The sequence below is a fragment of the Cyphomyrmex costatus genome, unplaced genomic scaffold (genome assembly GCF_001594065.2).
Source record: "Cyphomyrmex costatus isolate MS0001 unplaced genomic scaffold, Ccosl1.0 scaffold162, whole genome shotgun sequence".
Lineage (NCBI taxonomy): Eukaryota > Metazoa > Arthropoda > Insecta > Hymenoptera > Formicidae > Cyphomyrmex > Cyphomyrmex costatus.
In genome coordinates this window covers 740,390-758,680 of record NW_017275632.1, presented here as the reverse complement: position 1 = coordinate 758,680, position 18,291 = coordinate 740,390, and the positions used below count along the sequence as shown (strand labels likewise).

Genomic DNA, 18,291 nt, shown 5'->3' with positions numbered 1-18,291 from the left:
TCTAATATGCAAATTTGCAAATACATTTTTTCAATCCTATACATCGCGCGCCACTTTGGTTTGTCGGATTTAAAAAGTAATCATAAAGCTAGAAATAATATCACAAATTACATTGATTGCAAAAAAAGGTATTTGTAAATGTATACGAATATCATCAAGCATCAAGATCCATCAAAATTTGAGGACTGCGAATAGAATTTTTTCTCTTATTCGGTCTAATTTCTATCATACTTATAATTGAATAATTATAAATTTTAGTATTGCATTTCAAATATTTATAGTATGGAAATATTACGCTTTCGCGAATATAATTTTGTAGGTTATTTTTAAAATTTTGTCAAGTGGAGAACTGCAATTCTGAATTTTCGCATTATTCTGTATTCTTTCGAATTTTGGTGAAATTATTTGCAAAATTTGTTAATAACATAATTTCAATTTCAAAAGATTTAGATAATATTTTCTTAAGAACTATTCTTTGCTTGTTGTAATTACTTGGCAATTCTTTTATAATGTCTTTAATCTTCAAATTTTCAAATTCGCGCATATTGAAGAACCTGTTTGATCGCTGAGTAAAATGCCACGGCAAAGGGAGCGCCGACCTCTAATTCGATTAGAAAGTTTATACTCCGTTGACTGACACGAACGTATACGTGAACGCTTTGAAGAGTACGGACTTCTGTCCGCAAACGTGGATCGTTACAAATAACGTTGAAGATTATTCAGAATTGCACCTTATATGTGTTACGGGATCCTTCGGCAATTTTCAAATCCGTCTAGTTGGTAGAAAAAAACATTCCTATTGATGTGTCATCGCACGAATTGCTGTGCTACACGTCATGCATTGGTAGGAACGTTTGCGACGCTTGATGTTCCATTCTCGGTCGGTATAAACACAATAATATAATATTATACGCATATACTTTTTATCGAAAGAATCGTGAGTTGCACGAATTGGGTCCCGTAATCTATGTGAATTTGTACAATATATCGAATAGTTTTTCTCGGCAATATATTTCTACTTAATTTTATTCAGTTTTGCGATTAAATTCCGTTTACGTACTATGTCCGTTAAGCTTGTGTCACAATACGCATTGAAAATTAAAGTTTGCGAATTAAAAATTAGAATTCGACTAATTAATAATTTGAATTTTAATTTATTCCGTTCTGATTGGTTGAATTCTAATTTAATGACACAGGCTTCAAAGCGATGAATAAGTTTGTTTAAATATCTCCAATGAATTGAATAATGATATTTTAAAATAATACACAAATAAAAAATATCATATCAACAAAGATGAGATATCTTATTTCTCTGAATATTGATACAAATAGCAAACATAAAGAATACATCCATTGCTTTTAGCTCTTGGCAAAGTAAATACATGAAGACAAGCTTCTGGCTCGTAGTAACGCAAACACATAAAATCACCTAAGCTGTCACGAGAGCATTAAACTTGCAAGTTACGAGATTTTACGAACGACTAAGTTTTTTCTTTATGGTAACAAAAGATTTAAATAAAATTTCGTAAGAAATATTCTATGTTGCTGAAAAACTTCACGAGTATGTTTAATTAACGGTCACAATTGTCTCATGTTCTATTGCTAATTTGTGCTACGCGAAATCGATTCGGAGTAACAGACAAAAAGAATAAAACGAAGATAACAAGCACGAGACAACGGATATTTCGTGTTTCGGAATCGCTTCATTCCCTTGTGTCCTTCCGCCATCGTACCTCGAGCTTTTAGTTTCTTTTTTCTACCTGTAATTCCCTCGGAGTGTGAACTCCGACCATTACTTAGAAAAGCGTATTATCTTCGACACACACTGCGAGAGCTACTTTCCTCCGATCCAAGACTTTCACGTGCCGACACGATTTAAGAGGTATTCACACAACTGATATCATCAAATATTTATCAATATATTTATATGTATTTTTTATTATATCATGCATTGATTATGCTATATCTAATTTGTATCAAAGATATAAAAAGTACTAAATCCTTACAAAATTCTTTTAATTTGATATTACTTAGGTATAATTAGAGAGTTTACTTTTTTAATTATACTTTTGTATATAATTTTGTGCTTTTAAAATTTATACATGGAAAGAACTGTTTTGCTGAAGTATTTAAAAATTTATATACAGGTTTTAAAATAATTTTAATGAACATTTATAATAATGCTGCAAATGTTTCAACATTTTAGTAACGAGTTTAAGGCTCCTATATAATTATTTTGATGGTTTAAAATTTAAATAAAGTTATTTTTAGATTTATATTTGGCTATTTTTAGATGCTGAAACAAAACCGTTTTTTTTTTCGCGTATTGAAAAGGAATTATTTCACTGACAGGACTTATTTTTAGTTGCTATAAGTATAACAAATTTTACGATGCTATTAATAAATTATTAAAATTGTGAGTTTTTATTTTGTACTGACGATTATTAAGTTTTCTATCTATAAGGGTATTAAAGCCGCAGCACACTTAAGTATTAAAGATTCAGCTTCGAGCGTTATGGACTTTTATTTCTTATTTCTCATTAATTGTATTTTCACGCACACACACGGTTCAATAAGATTCTTATAGTTTAATGACATTACATTTGTTGAGTTAATTTAATCATATTGCTTTCCATAATTATTAAAATTGATTCTTAATTAAAACAACTATTTAATTGTTTATTTCAATATAAAGTCTGAATATCTCATTTGACAAGTTTTTTAAATAAAATATATTGACTATACATAAATACAGGTTATAAATTCTTATACAATTTTGTTGAGTATTCTTCCTTGTTGCATTATTATTCCAAAATATTAATTTTATTTTAATAAAATTCCATTATTTTTTATGTATTATTCTGCTTGTAATCTATATAAGCACAACTACAATAACTTGAATGCACTAACTGAATAAATCAGAAGTTAACACCGCGAAGAGAAAATAAATGTGCGAATAGTACAGCTTCTTTATCATTAACGATTTCGTCAAGTAGGATTTGGCACCTAGTGAAGTTCGACAGTCAAAGGTGGAGCTGAATACGTAGGTCGAGCGTACGTGCGTACATACACGGTTGTTGGCATTATATATGGTACTTGCATGTCACATCGTCACTATATATAACGAGAAACCGGAACTCGAATCCCATTCAGTGGATCGTTCTCTGAAACGTTGCGTTCTCGTGCAGTCAGAGGTCCTTGTAAATCCCCGGAGTTGGCCTTTACCCCTCGAGAAACTCGCGATACGCGACGTTGGATGTCGAATTAGTTAATTCCAACGTCGTGCTGAGTGAATTTGTCTTCGTAGATGGCTGTATTTCTGTTATTCTATCATCTAAGCTCTATTACGTTTTTCAATCTTACCTCAACGTTATTCACGATCTTTGTCTATTATACCTCTGACTCGACTTGTCTATATCTTCTCATTATTATCCGTAAATAAAATGCATTTTCTAAATTCTTTTCTTTAAAATTCTACCCAAATTTCTTGATTTTTTTATTTAATTTAATATTTATTTTACATGCTGCCATATTTATACACGACAAAATCTGTTAGACAAATATTTAAAATAAGAATCATTCTGCAAAATATTTTGTAACCTCTTTTGATTATTTTATGTCGCAAAATTCTAGAATCTATTTGACAAAATATTTTTCGTGTTAAATTAAACATTTAATACAAGAAACTGTTTTAAAAAATTCGAATTCACATTTTTGTGTTCGACTATAAAATATAGATATATTATACTTATTATTCATGTATCCGTTTCTACATTATTCACATATCTTAAACTTTTTAATCAATGGATATAAGTTTAAACTTAACGACTCGTTCGAATCATTTTTTATATATACAATTTCGCTCATGAAGATTTCGGTAGATTTCACGTAGTAGGTATAGTCTGTTATAGGAATAGTCTTCCCAGCATTTCAGCATATTGCGAAACAGACGCGGGACCCTGATTAGTACCTTCATCGTGTACTCAGTTCCTTACTTTGAGAACTTGCTTTCTCATCTCATGCCGCTTCAGTCTCGTCTCCCTTCCGTCCGGCTGTCGCCGTCTTCGTCTTCGCGAACTTCATGTAGTCACTCGCACATCTCTACTACCGTGCCTTGTTATTACTAAATCAAGACAAGCGCCCTAACCCTCCTTCTTCCTCTGTCTCTTCGTCTTTTCCTTCTTCCATGTGTAATCACATTCAAGGGATCCAGGAACACGACTCTCCGCTTCGTTATTTGCCGCCAAGACCAACTCGGAGGAATAGGGTTAACGTCCATTGAAAGATTTTTCTTTCTTAAACGAATCCTTTTCTCTTCCGGGATGATGAAACTTAAAAAATAGAAGTTTTGTAGACGAAATTATTAAAATTCTATAATCAGCACTTTTTTATTGCCAGTCATCAAGACCAACATACAGCCTTGATCATAAATATAAAATTATAAAGTATCCTCAAAATTGATATAAACGTTTTATATTTAACGAAAAATAAATTTTTAAATAATTTTTTATTGAAAAATAATTTTTATTACAATTTTAATATTCTGTTGGTTTTCTTTATGATTTGTTTATGGCCAAAAATGCAATAAATTGAGGGTACTTTGTACTCCTACAGCCAAGGGGCTGTCCTATAATTTTTATTATTAAAAAAATTGCGGTATGTAAATGGGAAATAAAAGATATTTGAAAAGAAAACACGCGTATATGTATTTGAACTAATAAAAATATATATACGTGTACATATGTATATAGGAATAAGAAAATTTAATATTACTTGTAACTAATTATTATATAAATGAAACAAACCAGACAAATTTTGATTTTTAATTCTATTTCACAAAGAATTTTAGTACTATGTCGGAGAAGATTATAAACTAATAAAAATGATCTATTTTCTATGGAATCCTATATTTTATTATCAGGATGTTATTAAAATTACAATTAATTTGGATTTTATATATTGGCCAAATTTTACACTTTAAACCTTGTCGCGATTTCTTGCGCTTTTGTTATAACATTTTACTATGTAACGGTTTATCTTTTATTTCTTTCGAAATCATAACGAGTCGCAAAAAGTGTAAAATATTTTGTTGTTTTAATCTATTAATGTCGATTTAATGGTCATATAAGATAAATATGAAGAGCTCGTTGAGAGTCTGTATTATCGCAACTTTTCCGTTATGTAACATGAAACAAAGGAGATGTAAGTAATGCAGATTAGCGTAAGCGAACACAAAAAAAAGAGTATTAATTATGATAAGAAGAGCAAGAGAGTATCGCATGCTTAATTTATAAAGTGATCCAAACTTATTGCGTCGCACTTTGTTGATTAACGTTTTCTCGATGTAGTTTAATTTTTAATTAGGCTAATTTAATCAGATTAGTTTTAATGTAGCTTGCTTTTTTTTTTTAATTTTATGAAGCTTTAAAGATCAGACTATTAGACAAAACTTTATCTCAGGACGTTTATTTTAATTTCGTAACCTTTTACTAACATCACTTGAATATTCTTTCGGTAATAGAAGATGCATTTGCATTTTGTTCTGACTGCAGGTTTGACAATGGCTTATTATTATCATTCGTTCGTTCCAATTTATGCATTGTGGTTAGACTCCTCGATACGCACGGCCAAACTTGATCCAGTCTGGTGATAAATTATGCACAGGGTGTCTCGAAAGATAGCGCGCACCCTCTCTGTGCTTTCATCCCTTGATAATGGTTCCCTTGATGCATCCAAGGACATCTTCCTTGCCTCCCATTTACGCCGACCAATCGCATCTCTCTTTGAGCCCCTAAAGCTCCCATTTCCAGTTATATTAGCTGCTATTATGGAAATTTTTCGAAGCAGTGATTAAGTAATATACATATTTTTTGAGATATGTAATATACAATTTATATAGACATTATTTAAAAAAAAAGTTTATATATCTATTTAAGAAATTTCTATAAAAAATAGTTTTATGCGTATTTATACAAAATATTTATATTTTATATTTCTAAGAGCGCAATCGTGATGTATATAGCAGACAACGCACTGATCTGCTATACTATAGAGATCCCGGATTCGCGATCCACGCCAGAATCGAACATTTTCGTACGTTTGTAACTCCTCTCGGAAGGCAAACCGCCGAGTAGTATACTTGTCCAGAAACCTTCTTACTAAAAATTGTCATTCGGAATCGGTATTTAACCTGAAGGTTCCTATATTATACTATATCTTCAATGTGCACGCACAGGTATATGAGAGGGATCAGACGCCTACGCGCTGTGACAACGTATGGCACTTGAAAATGCATTTCTAAATATTATTTCTAAAAATTTATCTTATTGATTACCCTTATAATGACATATTATAAAAACAGATTAATTATGTTTACATATATTCAGAGAAGAAAGTTTAACTCTCATTTCTCTATATAAATTATTTACAAATTACGAGATACTACCCATATACAATGTATAATTTATAATTAAAATTTGTTTTATATAATTCTTTTCATTATATGTTTTTTTTTTCATCTATTTGCTCTTTTATATATGTACATATATCTTACGAACATTACAACTAATATATTGTCTTTATATGATATGAGCGTGCTCATAAACAATGTATAAAAATTAATTAATTAATGATGCGATCGAGATGTACTGCAATAACTCTCTTGTGAAAATATATCTCGTTCGCCTCTCTGCTGCGGCACGTTTTCATTTGGCAAGTTGCACGAATTCTATGAATTTGGTGTGTGTTCATACTTGTCACGTACGGCACGCAAGAAAGAATATGTAACCCCGTCTACAGAATCGTCCCTGGTTGAGAGGGAGAAGTCAACTTGGTGCTTTTGTGTATTAAGTCGCTGACTTCCTTTTTCCCTCTTTTACTTCCCGTCCTCCCACTTTTCGTTTTTCTTTCAGTTTCATTTATGAGGCCTCGTTTAAACGTGAGACGAATGAAGTATTCGCAATTAAATACTTCTTTGTCTGTTCTATTTTATCTATTTCTTATATTATTGTTCATGATTTATTTGTTTCTATTTCTTATTCGTATATCGCATATACGAAGCACCTCGATAATTTCGTGATAACGTTATATATATAATAACTATTTCTCTCAGATTTATATTAGGATAAATTTAGATATTATGTCCATATAGAAAAGATGATCATATGTATAGACTGTAATTTTTTCAATAATAATTAATCCTAAACATTTGTTACACATTTTTTATCTAATAGTACATTTTATTATCAAACAAAACTAATTATGCAATTATTTTTATAAACTTTTATATTTTTAAGTTTTTGAACTTGTAATTCTCTTTCTTTTAAAGTAACAAACTTAGAGAGAAAACAAAATTTATCGCACAATTAACACATACTTTGAGTTAAACCCAACATGTTTATATTATATTTTTTCCTTTTGGCCTAATATTTTCTTTCAAATTGTTTATCTTGTGCCTTCTCGTTTGCTGCGTTATTAAATTTGTCTTTCGGGACATTTAAACCAGAAGCATCTCAGAAGGAAACACCTTATAAATTAGATATGATACAAAAGCATCGTCTGACGAGCGATGCTTTGATCTTCGTTTCCTCGAGGCATCTTATTTTGCGTTACACACATACGAACTGATCAACAAGGTATCACTGGTAAATCAGAATCGTTTCATCCGATCGTCTATACCTTTTCTTCGAGAAAGAGATCTCGTCTTCTCGTAGAGTCGAAAGCGTTTGTTCGCCTTGTCCTTCATCGACCGGCGAGCGCCGTTTGCACTCTCGTTCGACCCTTTTTTCCAGAAGAGGAAGCTTACAGGATCGGAGGTATGGGAAGTATGTTCGGTGTGAGAGAGAGAGAGGCGTTTTTCTCGGGTTTCCTCGCGTAGACTACCCGAGACGTTCCCTATACGTATCTCGCGTACCTCGTGAAAGGGATCCTACGAGGATTCGGGGCTAAGGACCTCCTCAACTCCCCGCTAGAATAAATCGACTTCGCCCTTTCGTATCGCCTCTGAGCTCCTCTTACCTCTAGAATCACCCTTGAGAGTGGGCGGGGTCCGACGAGAAATTCGTCGGACCACGGCAGTTAGAGTGAGAAAGAAAGCTGTCGGAGGAAAGACTTGTAAATCTGGAAAGCTTGTTTAACTCTCCGGTCGCCTAGTAATTCTCAGACGAGGATGTCGCCTCTAATTAACAGGGGCGAAAACTCATTATAAATTGTAATTGAGGCCTTACACGATAGTGTCTGAAATATATACCTATATTGACCATCCCCCTCATCTGCCATCATATTCCGTCTTTTCGTGAGAATAACAGTCACTATACATTGCTCTGTTTCTGTATGTATATGTAATAACCTTGGAAACCTTGAAAACCTGTCAAAACTGTTTATTTTTATGAAGTAAAGCAACTTTTGCTTAACTCTTTCACTTTTGCATAAAATGGTGTGTATGTGATCTCTATAAAATAATTCTGCATTAAAATATTTAACAATTATTCTATAACATGTAAAACAAATATGAAACGCGAATTACAACTTATACATCATGTCGTATGAAGAAGTTAAATGTGGAAAATAGAAGAGGGAACGCTTTTTGTATAAAGAATATTTCTATATAATAATTTTTCAAAATGTATTAAGTATATTCCATTCTATACATATATAAAGTTTTATAATAACTTCTTTTCCCTTTTTCTTTTTCCTCCTCTTCCTCCTTCTCCTCTCTCTCTCTCTCTCTCTCTCTCTCTCTCTACAAAACTTTGGAAAGAATGACAGAAAATAAGTGGAATTTATGCATAAAAGGAGATAATAATCTACATATATAGATTTCGTAATACACGCTGGAAAAAGGGAAAGATTCGTTATCATATTACCTCGGATTAAGGAGAAGAATCCTCCTAAGGAGATTTGGATTAGAATCAAAAGAGAGAATTTCCATCCGCGAGTATATACTCGCGCACAAAAACCTTTGCTATATTAAGATACAATAATGTTTCTACATTTTATAAGTAGTTATTACATATCTTACGCATGTCTATGTATTTGAAGATCAACTGTGTCTCTACATGGATTCGTATAATCTGTGAAAATTACAGATGCGCAATTTGCATGTTGTGCAGGATAATTTTAGAGCACACGGCACGCACCGAAACGTAACACGTTGCATACATTATTCATAAGCAGATGAAACTTGGCTTTTAATTGGCTCATTTTTAACATAATCTGTTTCACAATGAAAATTATTAAACATTGTCATATATAATTGATTATTGTAGTTGTATAACTTATAACATATAATATCCAAAAGAGTCAATTAACATCGTATAATTTGTCCAATTTACGAGTCATATATTATCAAGTGTCGAGCTATATTAGACGGTGTTACGTCATAGTCAAAATTTGTTATTTATCGTTTTATCGCTCGTAATAATTTGTCATATTCGTTGTTGATTAAATGACTCTGTCCAGTAATCTCTTTGCTATATTAGTCGCTGCTGTCTGCATTATTAAGAACATTAAATCCTTCGGTCTTGGAGGAAGCACCCCGAATGAGATAGAACGCTACGCAATAATCTCTTCGGCTTAATGCCAGCGGTGTGTACCAAAGAGAATACACAGTCGGAAGCTTAACTGTTAGACTCCACGCGAGAGGCCACGGAAGATCAGAAGGTCACGGTATTTCGTGGTTCGAGATGAGAGAGAATCGAGGGGTGCCTATATAGAAACGGGTAGCAATAGGGTGCATTTATATAAGGCCTCGAGCATCCCGTCGTCGAACGAGGGAATAAAAATAAGCTGGATGAGATATTATCGAGCTGATAGGAAAGTCGATATTCTATTCGCGGTGTATTTTTTTTCTTTGTTTAGCGATATAACGCCGGAAAAATAGCTTCTACGAGCATTTTGTACATTTATTTCATAATGGTGCATTGACGCAAAAAACTGGAGCTGCATTGTGTGCTTTGTGAATAGATAAAATAATTTTCGTTTTATTTTTTAGACTGCTGTCATTGTTTTCATGAAAGTTATTAAATTGATCAATAAAAATTGTTCCAAAATTTAAATTATTTTTAAGTTATTTTACTCGCAATGTAATTATCTTTTTCAATTTTTCTTTGTCAGTCTCTATTAAAAATAAAAATGCGGATTTGCATCCTTTGCAAATAATGTCGTAGCATTCTTGAAGTGCATTCGAACATCTTTAAAGGAATCAGATTTATCAGATGCTAATTTAATTAATAGTGATTAGTTATGTAAAATAAAATAATGAAAATATTAACAGTACGTTTATTATTTGATCTTCTATATCGATCTCTGTGGGAGTACAAAGAGATATTCCTCTCATTAAAAAAGTGTGTTGTTTGTCTATAAAGAAATTTACTTCTGTTATTAGCCGATACTACTCGTTGTTTATTGGCTTATTTAGAAAGTCGCACGAGCGAGAAATTTACCAGTTGCTCCATTTCTCCGAGCTAGTGGTGAAGTAGCACCTCGTTAGGAATTCACGTAGCCCTACATCTATCTTTTTTCTTTTTACCTCTTCGCTCTTTGTCTGTTCTTCTCAAAAGCTCTCCTTTCAGCGAGTTCGTTGTGCGACGTATACACGAAGATTTCAATAAATACATAAGTATTCCGCAGCGAACTTTTCACTTTCGAGCCAGAGGGTTGTTATTCTTTCTCTTTTTCTCTCTTCTTCCTTTCTCTCTCGAAAGAAAATGGATCGTGATGACCCGAACTGCAGTAGCGACGCAAGAGGGGAAAAAAAAGTTTAACGATAAAAGCTGCGCTGGACAAGTATGCCGTCAGAAGCACCCGACGATCTCTCCTGGCTTACGAGCGCGTCGGCCGATTTTACAATGCGCTGTAAACACGAAGCAAAGTTTGGTCGCAAGCATCCTGATGCTACGCGTTTTCATGAGGTGGCATTTTAGCGCTTGTCGCTACGAAAACTACACAATACGTACGTACAACCGTCGCGACTCTTTAGTTTGTAAAGTGCTTTGGTTGGAACTATCGCGACTCGTCCAAATTGCAGATGTACAAAACTAAAAAGACGATGCTTACAATTTGCACAAGGTGCTTTTCAGAGTTGCTGTTTCACTTTCGCTTCTTTATTTCAAAAGTATGTAGATTATACAGCAAGTGTACAAGAAGTATTATATTGAAACTTTTTGCTTCAACCGTTTAGTGGACATTATTCTGTCAAGCACAGCTCGCGTTAAAACTAAAATATCTTGAGAAACATTTACCTTCTCATTCGCTCTTTTGTCATCGCAAGGTTCCCGTTATTCGACGAAACTTTTTCAATTAGTTGACGTTGAGAGTGATGGCGTAAGAATAGACAGTGGATGGCTAAGAAAGTCCGGCACGAGATAAATGGTAGCATGTATATCCTATTATTACCCTGAGAGACATTTCCGGGACGCGAATCGATTTTAGCGGTACCGCTAGATCGATAACCGGAGAAAAGGGAGGATACTCGCCAAGCATATAATCAGATTAGCCGAATCGAGACTGATCGATATGGATCGTACGCGGAACAGTCCTAGCAGCCTAAGCACGTCCATGAAGGTCATTGTGAATCGAATTAAATGCTTCGAGACGAATCGTTCTCTTCAATCACGTTTCGCAATCTAACAAGCATATCGTACTCTGAATGTAAACAGTTACGTATTGTAATAGTGTAAGCAATATTCTCTTTATTTTGTAATAATACATGATGTAAAACATTATTACTAATATTTTAGTGTTAATTGATAATCAGTCCTTATATCATTACTTATTTTTATTTAAAAAAAAATGGCAGATATTACATAGATATTTTATATTATTAGGAAATAGTATAGCGAATAGGAAAAAGTAAACCACTTTATTAAATAAGAAATTCTAAAAGATTTCTGAGAAGGTTTGGGGATCTTCCTCTCCCCCCCAAGACCTATAAAACTATAGAGAGGGACAATGACGTTGCAAACCATAAATTACGAGAAGCTGGTGGACAGTTAATTATAATGATATCCTTACAGCTTTCATTGCTAAGAGCGACGCCGAGCACTATACTAACGCCGACAGTAGATACTTGAGATGTAATACTTTTCCGCCTTCGATGATGCCGGCGGCACATTAAATCGTTTCACTGTGTTTTATTGCGTCGAATTAAAGGCTAACGATTAATGTCGGACCTGCACGTTTCCACAGCATAAACGTAACACGCAGAGTGTTGTACGCAGAGAATATGCGCATTCATAGCGCACGTCAAATGAATTTCGTCGGACGTATGTTACGCGCACGCCAGCATAAAAACGAAACGGTTAATGAAGGCCTGAAAGAGAATTTCGCAAGACGGTCATAACTCATTTTCGGGGGAACAGCGTGCGTTCTTCATTTTTGACTCTTCTTATTTATAACGGTTCCGCAATTATCGCGGCGCGAAAACTTCTTGTCGTCGTCGCACTTTTTCACAAAGCGATTCAGCATCCAATGCATTTCTCAACCGTTCTCCTGACAATTCTTTCCTGTTGAAAACCGCGCATTTTAATCCTAATTATTAATTAAACACATTAATTTTATATAATTACACACGTACTTTCATACGAAATTGATGGTACAATCAATTTGTATTGGAATAATAAAAATAAACTTAATAAGACATTTATTTTATAATGCTCCGTTGTATGTATGTACTGGAAACACGATAAAATTTATATTTTTATGAGATGTATCGTAAAATAATAATATGTTTATACGTATTGTATAAAGATAAAAACAGATAATTAACGTAATGATGTCCAATTAATTTTACTCGAACAAAGTAGTCTAATATATACAATTATGAAACAACAATTATGAAAATTGTGCGTTATACATTACAGCAATTACTCATCGGTAATTATTTTGTGTCTATCAAATAATATTCTATTTTAATGTAACTTTTACTGATTATGGTGATTAATAAATTTTCCTTACGGTAATTAAGAAAAAATATAATCCAGAAAGATCCACTGACCATCTCGATCTTTCTGGATTTTTCGGGAAAAAATGAATACAATTAGTAATCGATTTGTATCTTTCCTTTGGACGCAGCTATTCGCCGGGACCGCCTGTATGTTCAAGTCGCACAACAAGGTTTGTTCTTTTTTCTTTTTATCGTCTGCTATATATGCATTGGTGTCATTCTCTAAATACGTCGATGTTCCGTTGGTGTTGTTATGGCTAATTTTCTTTACCCTGTTTCTCATCTTTATCTAAATCCTTCTACATTTTTTATTAAGGTCTTAATTAACGTTCACAATGTTTGCACATAAAAGAACGTGCACACGCTGAATTTGCATTGCAAAGTGTAATACGAAGATTAATTCGAGCCTCCTTCCCTTGATGTCACCGCTATTTCGCTAGTTAAAGGATGAAATTAATTGTTTCGCTGCTTTCGAAGTCGCGGTAAGACGACGTGAAAGGGATACGACGAAGATAAAAGATAAGAGAACAGGCGACAAAAGGGGTTTGTAGTGGATTGAATTAAATTAGCAAAGAGATCCGTTTTGTGACATGGATAACAATGATTTTCTACTATCTCTTCAACATTTCACAATGCGCAGCATCTAAAATTCGTATTTTGTCTCTGTATATCTTGATTTCAAAATAAAATTGTAATGTATATTGTAATATTTGTATGAATAATTTTGAATATGTCTATACGTTTGAAATTTTTGAAAATTTTCAATTTGTCTTGAATATGTATTTATTAAAGTCTTTTTTTTTTACTAAGAATTAAACTTAATTTTAAAGTAAGTTTTTCTATCTTAAATTATATCGCATACAGTTGCATGATTTTTCTGATTGTCTTGTTTCTTAAAAGCTGAGAGAACTTGCATATCTTATAATAATAATGCAATCACTGTTCGTTCTAGATAACTGGTATGTTTCCCGTCTTGCCTTCGCTTCGTCTGTTGTCACGTATCCAGTTTTTATCACAGGATCATAATTTCCTTTCTACGCACGTAGTCCGTCTCTTTATTCCATCTATGCACATTTTTCAATAAAACCACGAAAGGTTTAACCTATCATGTGTATCTATTTTAATATTGTGTTATTTATTATCATTAATAAATGCAATGTGAGCAAACATGTAAGCACGATGTCTGCACATATAATTATACAGGATTTTCCATTAAGTTCCGCTAACGATTCAGTTGCTCAAAAACAATATTGGAACTGTTGATGAAATTGAGTCGCAATTGTGCGAAAACGTGATGAAAAATTTTCTCAAAAGAATTAATGATCATTTGTAAGAACAGTCGAGGCGGCCATTTGACTGATATTGTGTTCCACGTTTAATCGCACAATCTGTGTTCTTCGCGAATTAGAATATATCTCAACGTTTTCAGAAACTTATATTTGTTTTTTTTATTAATTTAAAATAAATCCTCTTAACGGAGGACCCTTTATTATGTATATTGAAACAATCTTTGGCAAGTATATCACGTTGAACTGATATTAAAGACGTCAGGAATGTCGATTGGAATAGTGATATAAGTTAATATAATAAGTTTTGATACATACAATGTACGATATATCAGATATTTTACAATTAATTTTTTTTAAGTAAAATATTAATTGTTTATTTTCTCCAAAAATTTTATTTAACAAATTCTATTTAGTGATAATCATAGGAATAATTATTTTTAAATTATTTTACTATTTACAAAAACACACACACACACACACACACACACATAAATTCTGTCAATCCGAATATCGTGGAAAGTCCACTATTAAGGATTTCGAATAAGCGTACACGTGAAATTCGATCAATTACGTCGGTAATGTACGACCATGTTACTTAAAGTACTCAAGCGGCGAAAGGAGTCACGTGCGAATTGTTCGAAAAGAATGCGATTACTAATTGGCGCTGCTGTGGGTTGTTGGTTGGCCAACAACGCTCTTCGAGACTGGCTGTTCACACTGCTCCTCGCGTAATTGGGCACATTTGTTCGCGCCGACTTGGTAATTGCAGCTAACATGTTAACTGCAACTGCGGTCGCGCGCAGCTCGATTGCGAATACTTCTTCCTCCCTTCTTCTTTAATTGATCGATCCGCAAATGAAGTTTCGCCGTTGAAATTTGTTCACTCGATACGTGTCTTGGACGTTAGTAAAGTGAGCAACCAGCTGATGCTATTAAATGTGAAAGCTTTAATGAATTTTGATGTGGTTGAAATAAATGGCTGCTCACGCACACACACACACACACACGTGCTTTTGTGTGACTTAATATATTAATGATGTAATGAATATGATACACATTTCCTATTATTTAATATCGTGATTTATATATAGAATCGTTTGTTTTCACTCTAGAATTAAACAAGTTAATTATACATATTTTTTATACATTACGAATATAGAATATATATTATATTATATTCTCTAAGAATATTATAAATTAAATAACATAAATATTCTGTTGTTCCTATGATTATAATTTAATGTTTTTATATTGAAATATTGAAAGCTATCCTGTCTTTTATGTTTTAATACGTATATACTTCATATATGCATGTAAGAATATGTTATTAATGCTTGATTAATTATTTATTTTTAATAATAATTAAATATGTAATAAAAATTGATAATTTATTGTAATACATTGTTCTATAATAATAGAAGGAAGACAAGAAAATGCCTGAAAATCGTGAAGAATGAGGAAAAATGTGTAGTTATCAGATTTATGTCAATTGATTGATTGGTACATAATTATAATATTTATTCGTTATTTCCTCGTACGTAGCTTGAATTATACTCTTTACTTTGTGATTGAAATTAACGGAATATGTAATTTTTCGTTATGAAGTTATAAATAAATCATAAATTTTGTCGAATTTCAACAATCCAACAAGTGACGAGTGCAGATGCCGGATACCTCTGCAAAATAAATCGAGATTAACATGGTTAACATGTTTATAATAAAAAAAGGAGGAAGAGAAAATTATCGACAAAACGAGAGAAAAGTGAACTGTCGACTCTCGAATTTCACGCGACCCCGCGGCATACTTGCCGCCCAACGAGCTTTAATTAGTGACGTCAGCTTGTCGTCAGGTCAATTTACGATATTCCAAGATAAACCAAGCCAGACGTGCTCCAGTCGCCGCCCAGCTTCGTTCTAAATAACTCCGATCCGTATCGCGTCTTTCGCGGATAGCCATGTTTCGGACATGACACAAAGTCTACTACAGGTCTACAAACATTGTTCAGGAACGATTTACGCGTCTAGACAAGTTATGATTGACTAATAATATACTCTATGTGTTTGTTGGTACAGCCAATCGTAGACAACGTCTGTAAGTGTGCGTTAGTTTATCGTTTGACATCATGGGTGGCGCGTTTAATTGTACGACGCGAATTTGTTAACCCGCACCACGACGATGGATGTCATCCGTGGTTACGTGAGTGTCTAATTTTATGCTAGAATAAGTACATAGGCAAAGTTTCTTCAATATACACGCATATATCGAGAGAATTTACGGTCTTTTCTCATTCTTCGTCTTCGGAGGGGTAGTAACTTTTAAAAAAATTTGTTAAAAAGTAGTAATATAATAAAATTGTCACGAAACTCATAATTCAAAGTTTGAAAATTATTACTAACTATTTGCGTAGCTGATGAGCTTTAAATAAAGCAAAATTGGAAACTTCATATTCATACATACTTTAATATATCTTTATCTTCGAACAATACACACGTATGTGTGTGTACACTTTGCAATAAAAAAATTTTTAAACCAAGTTTTATGTACATATGATAATCAGATTTTTTTAAATTTCGTCTGTCATCTCAGATTCAAATAAAACATTATCAAATTGCTTTATAATAGCCTAAGTTTGATGAAAATCTAGCGAGCAGTTTAAAAAGCGTTCTTTAAAAGGATGTAACTCTAAGTAGAGTCGTCAATCCATAAACGGTTCAAAAGAACTTCCTCTTTTGATGTTTTAAAATTTTCCCCGCTACTAAAATCTTTTGTCTTATTTTTAAATTTATTCTGTCAAGAAATTATATTAAAATAAAAAAAATTAGAGTGAAGAAATTACGCTTTGCACTTTCTACAGTGAACAAAATTTTTTTATACATGTATATATGATATGACAAGGTAGGCTTGTTCAAGACACCATCACTCATTTCGATGAGATGATTGCTCGGAGTACAAGTGCCTCCAATTAAGAAGCCGATGTTTTAATGAATCTTCGAGCATACCGTTATCATTGCTTCTTAAAGGGCTGGTTCGCGAACTCCAGATGTTTATATGGCACAGTCTATATATTACGCGATTCTCTCTGTAAAATCATTGTAGTAGAGAGTTTTAAAATTACGATATAATTAAGACTTTAACTTTTAGAAACATGACTTTTTGTGATTGGAAATTCCCAAAATAAAATACTAATTTTATAGAAGCGTTACAATTTCTTTTACTAATTCTTTATCATTATTCTATATCACGTGTGTAAATTAGCATTTCGTGAGCAGACGAATAAGGAGAAGCTAAACGCGAAGTAAAACGTTAAATAGCCGCGATTTATCAAAATTGAATTGTTCTATGTTAATTAACCATGTATTTCAATTTCTGCTATATTCTCTTGTCACATTATTATCTTTTGATGTGACGAATTATAATATAATAAGATAATCAACGTTTCTTAATGTCAAAATAACACAATTTTTGAGTAAGTTAACAAGTAATGTAAAAATAAGTGTTTTAAAACAATTCTAAGATAAATAATGGAAATACTTGTTAATTTAACGATAGGTATCATAGCTATTAATTATATTTAAAAAATACATACTCCCACAGTTTGTTTACAAACTGTGTTAGCGTTACCTTTTTTATGATTATTTTTTACACATTTATGTTGTTTTTTAACATATTCATCTTATGTTACATGAATACAAAAATTTGAGAGACGTTTTGGAACATGACACAGTTTGTAAATAAATTGTGGAAGTATATTTGTTAGTATAACTTAACATGTATATTATGTTAAATTAACACGTTTTATTCATTTGTCTTAAAATTTACGTTTTAAAATACATTTTTATGTTATTGTTCCAACACAAAAATATATTTTTTAATGTGTATCTTACTATAGGTTTTTGTGCGCACTTTTACTAGATTTTCTAGTACTGTGCTGATTTTCTTCTCGTTAATCTCGTTAATCAGTTGGAATGAAGCTCTCTTAAATCAAGTTCGTCGGCACGTAATCGGTCTCGGCACAGTTGTTGTTCATTGATCTCCTCTTTCCGACGACGACTCCAATT

General features: G+C 32.6%; 1 protein-coding gene across 1 annotated transcript in view; it reads left to right on the top strand.

The window, feature by feature from the left end:
• Nucleotides 1–18,291, top strand: part of LOC108771588 (uncharacterized) — a 63,107-nt gene that overhangs the window by 21,798 nt on the left and 23,018 nt on the right. The window contains exon 3 of the mRNA XM_018536910.1: nt 13,072–13,113. Within this exon, the coding sequence (XP_018392412.1) occupies nt 13,072–13,113 (42 nt within the window). The remainder of the gene's footprint in view (nt 1–13,071; nt 13,114–18,291) is intronic.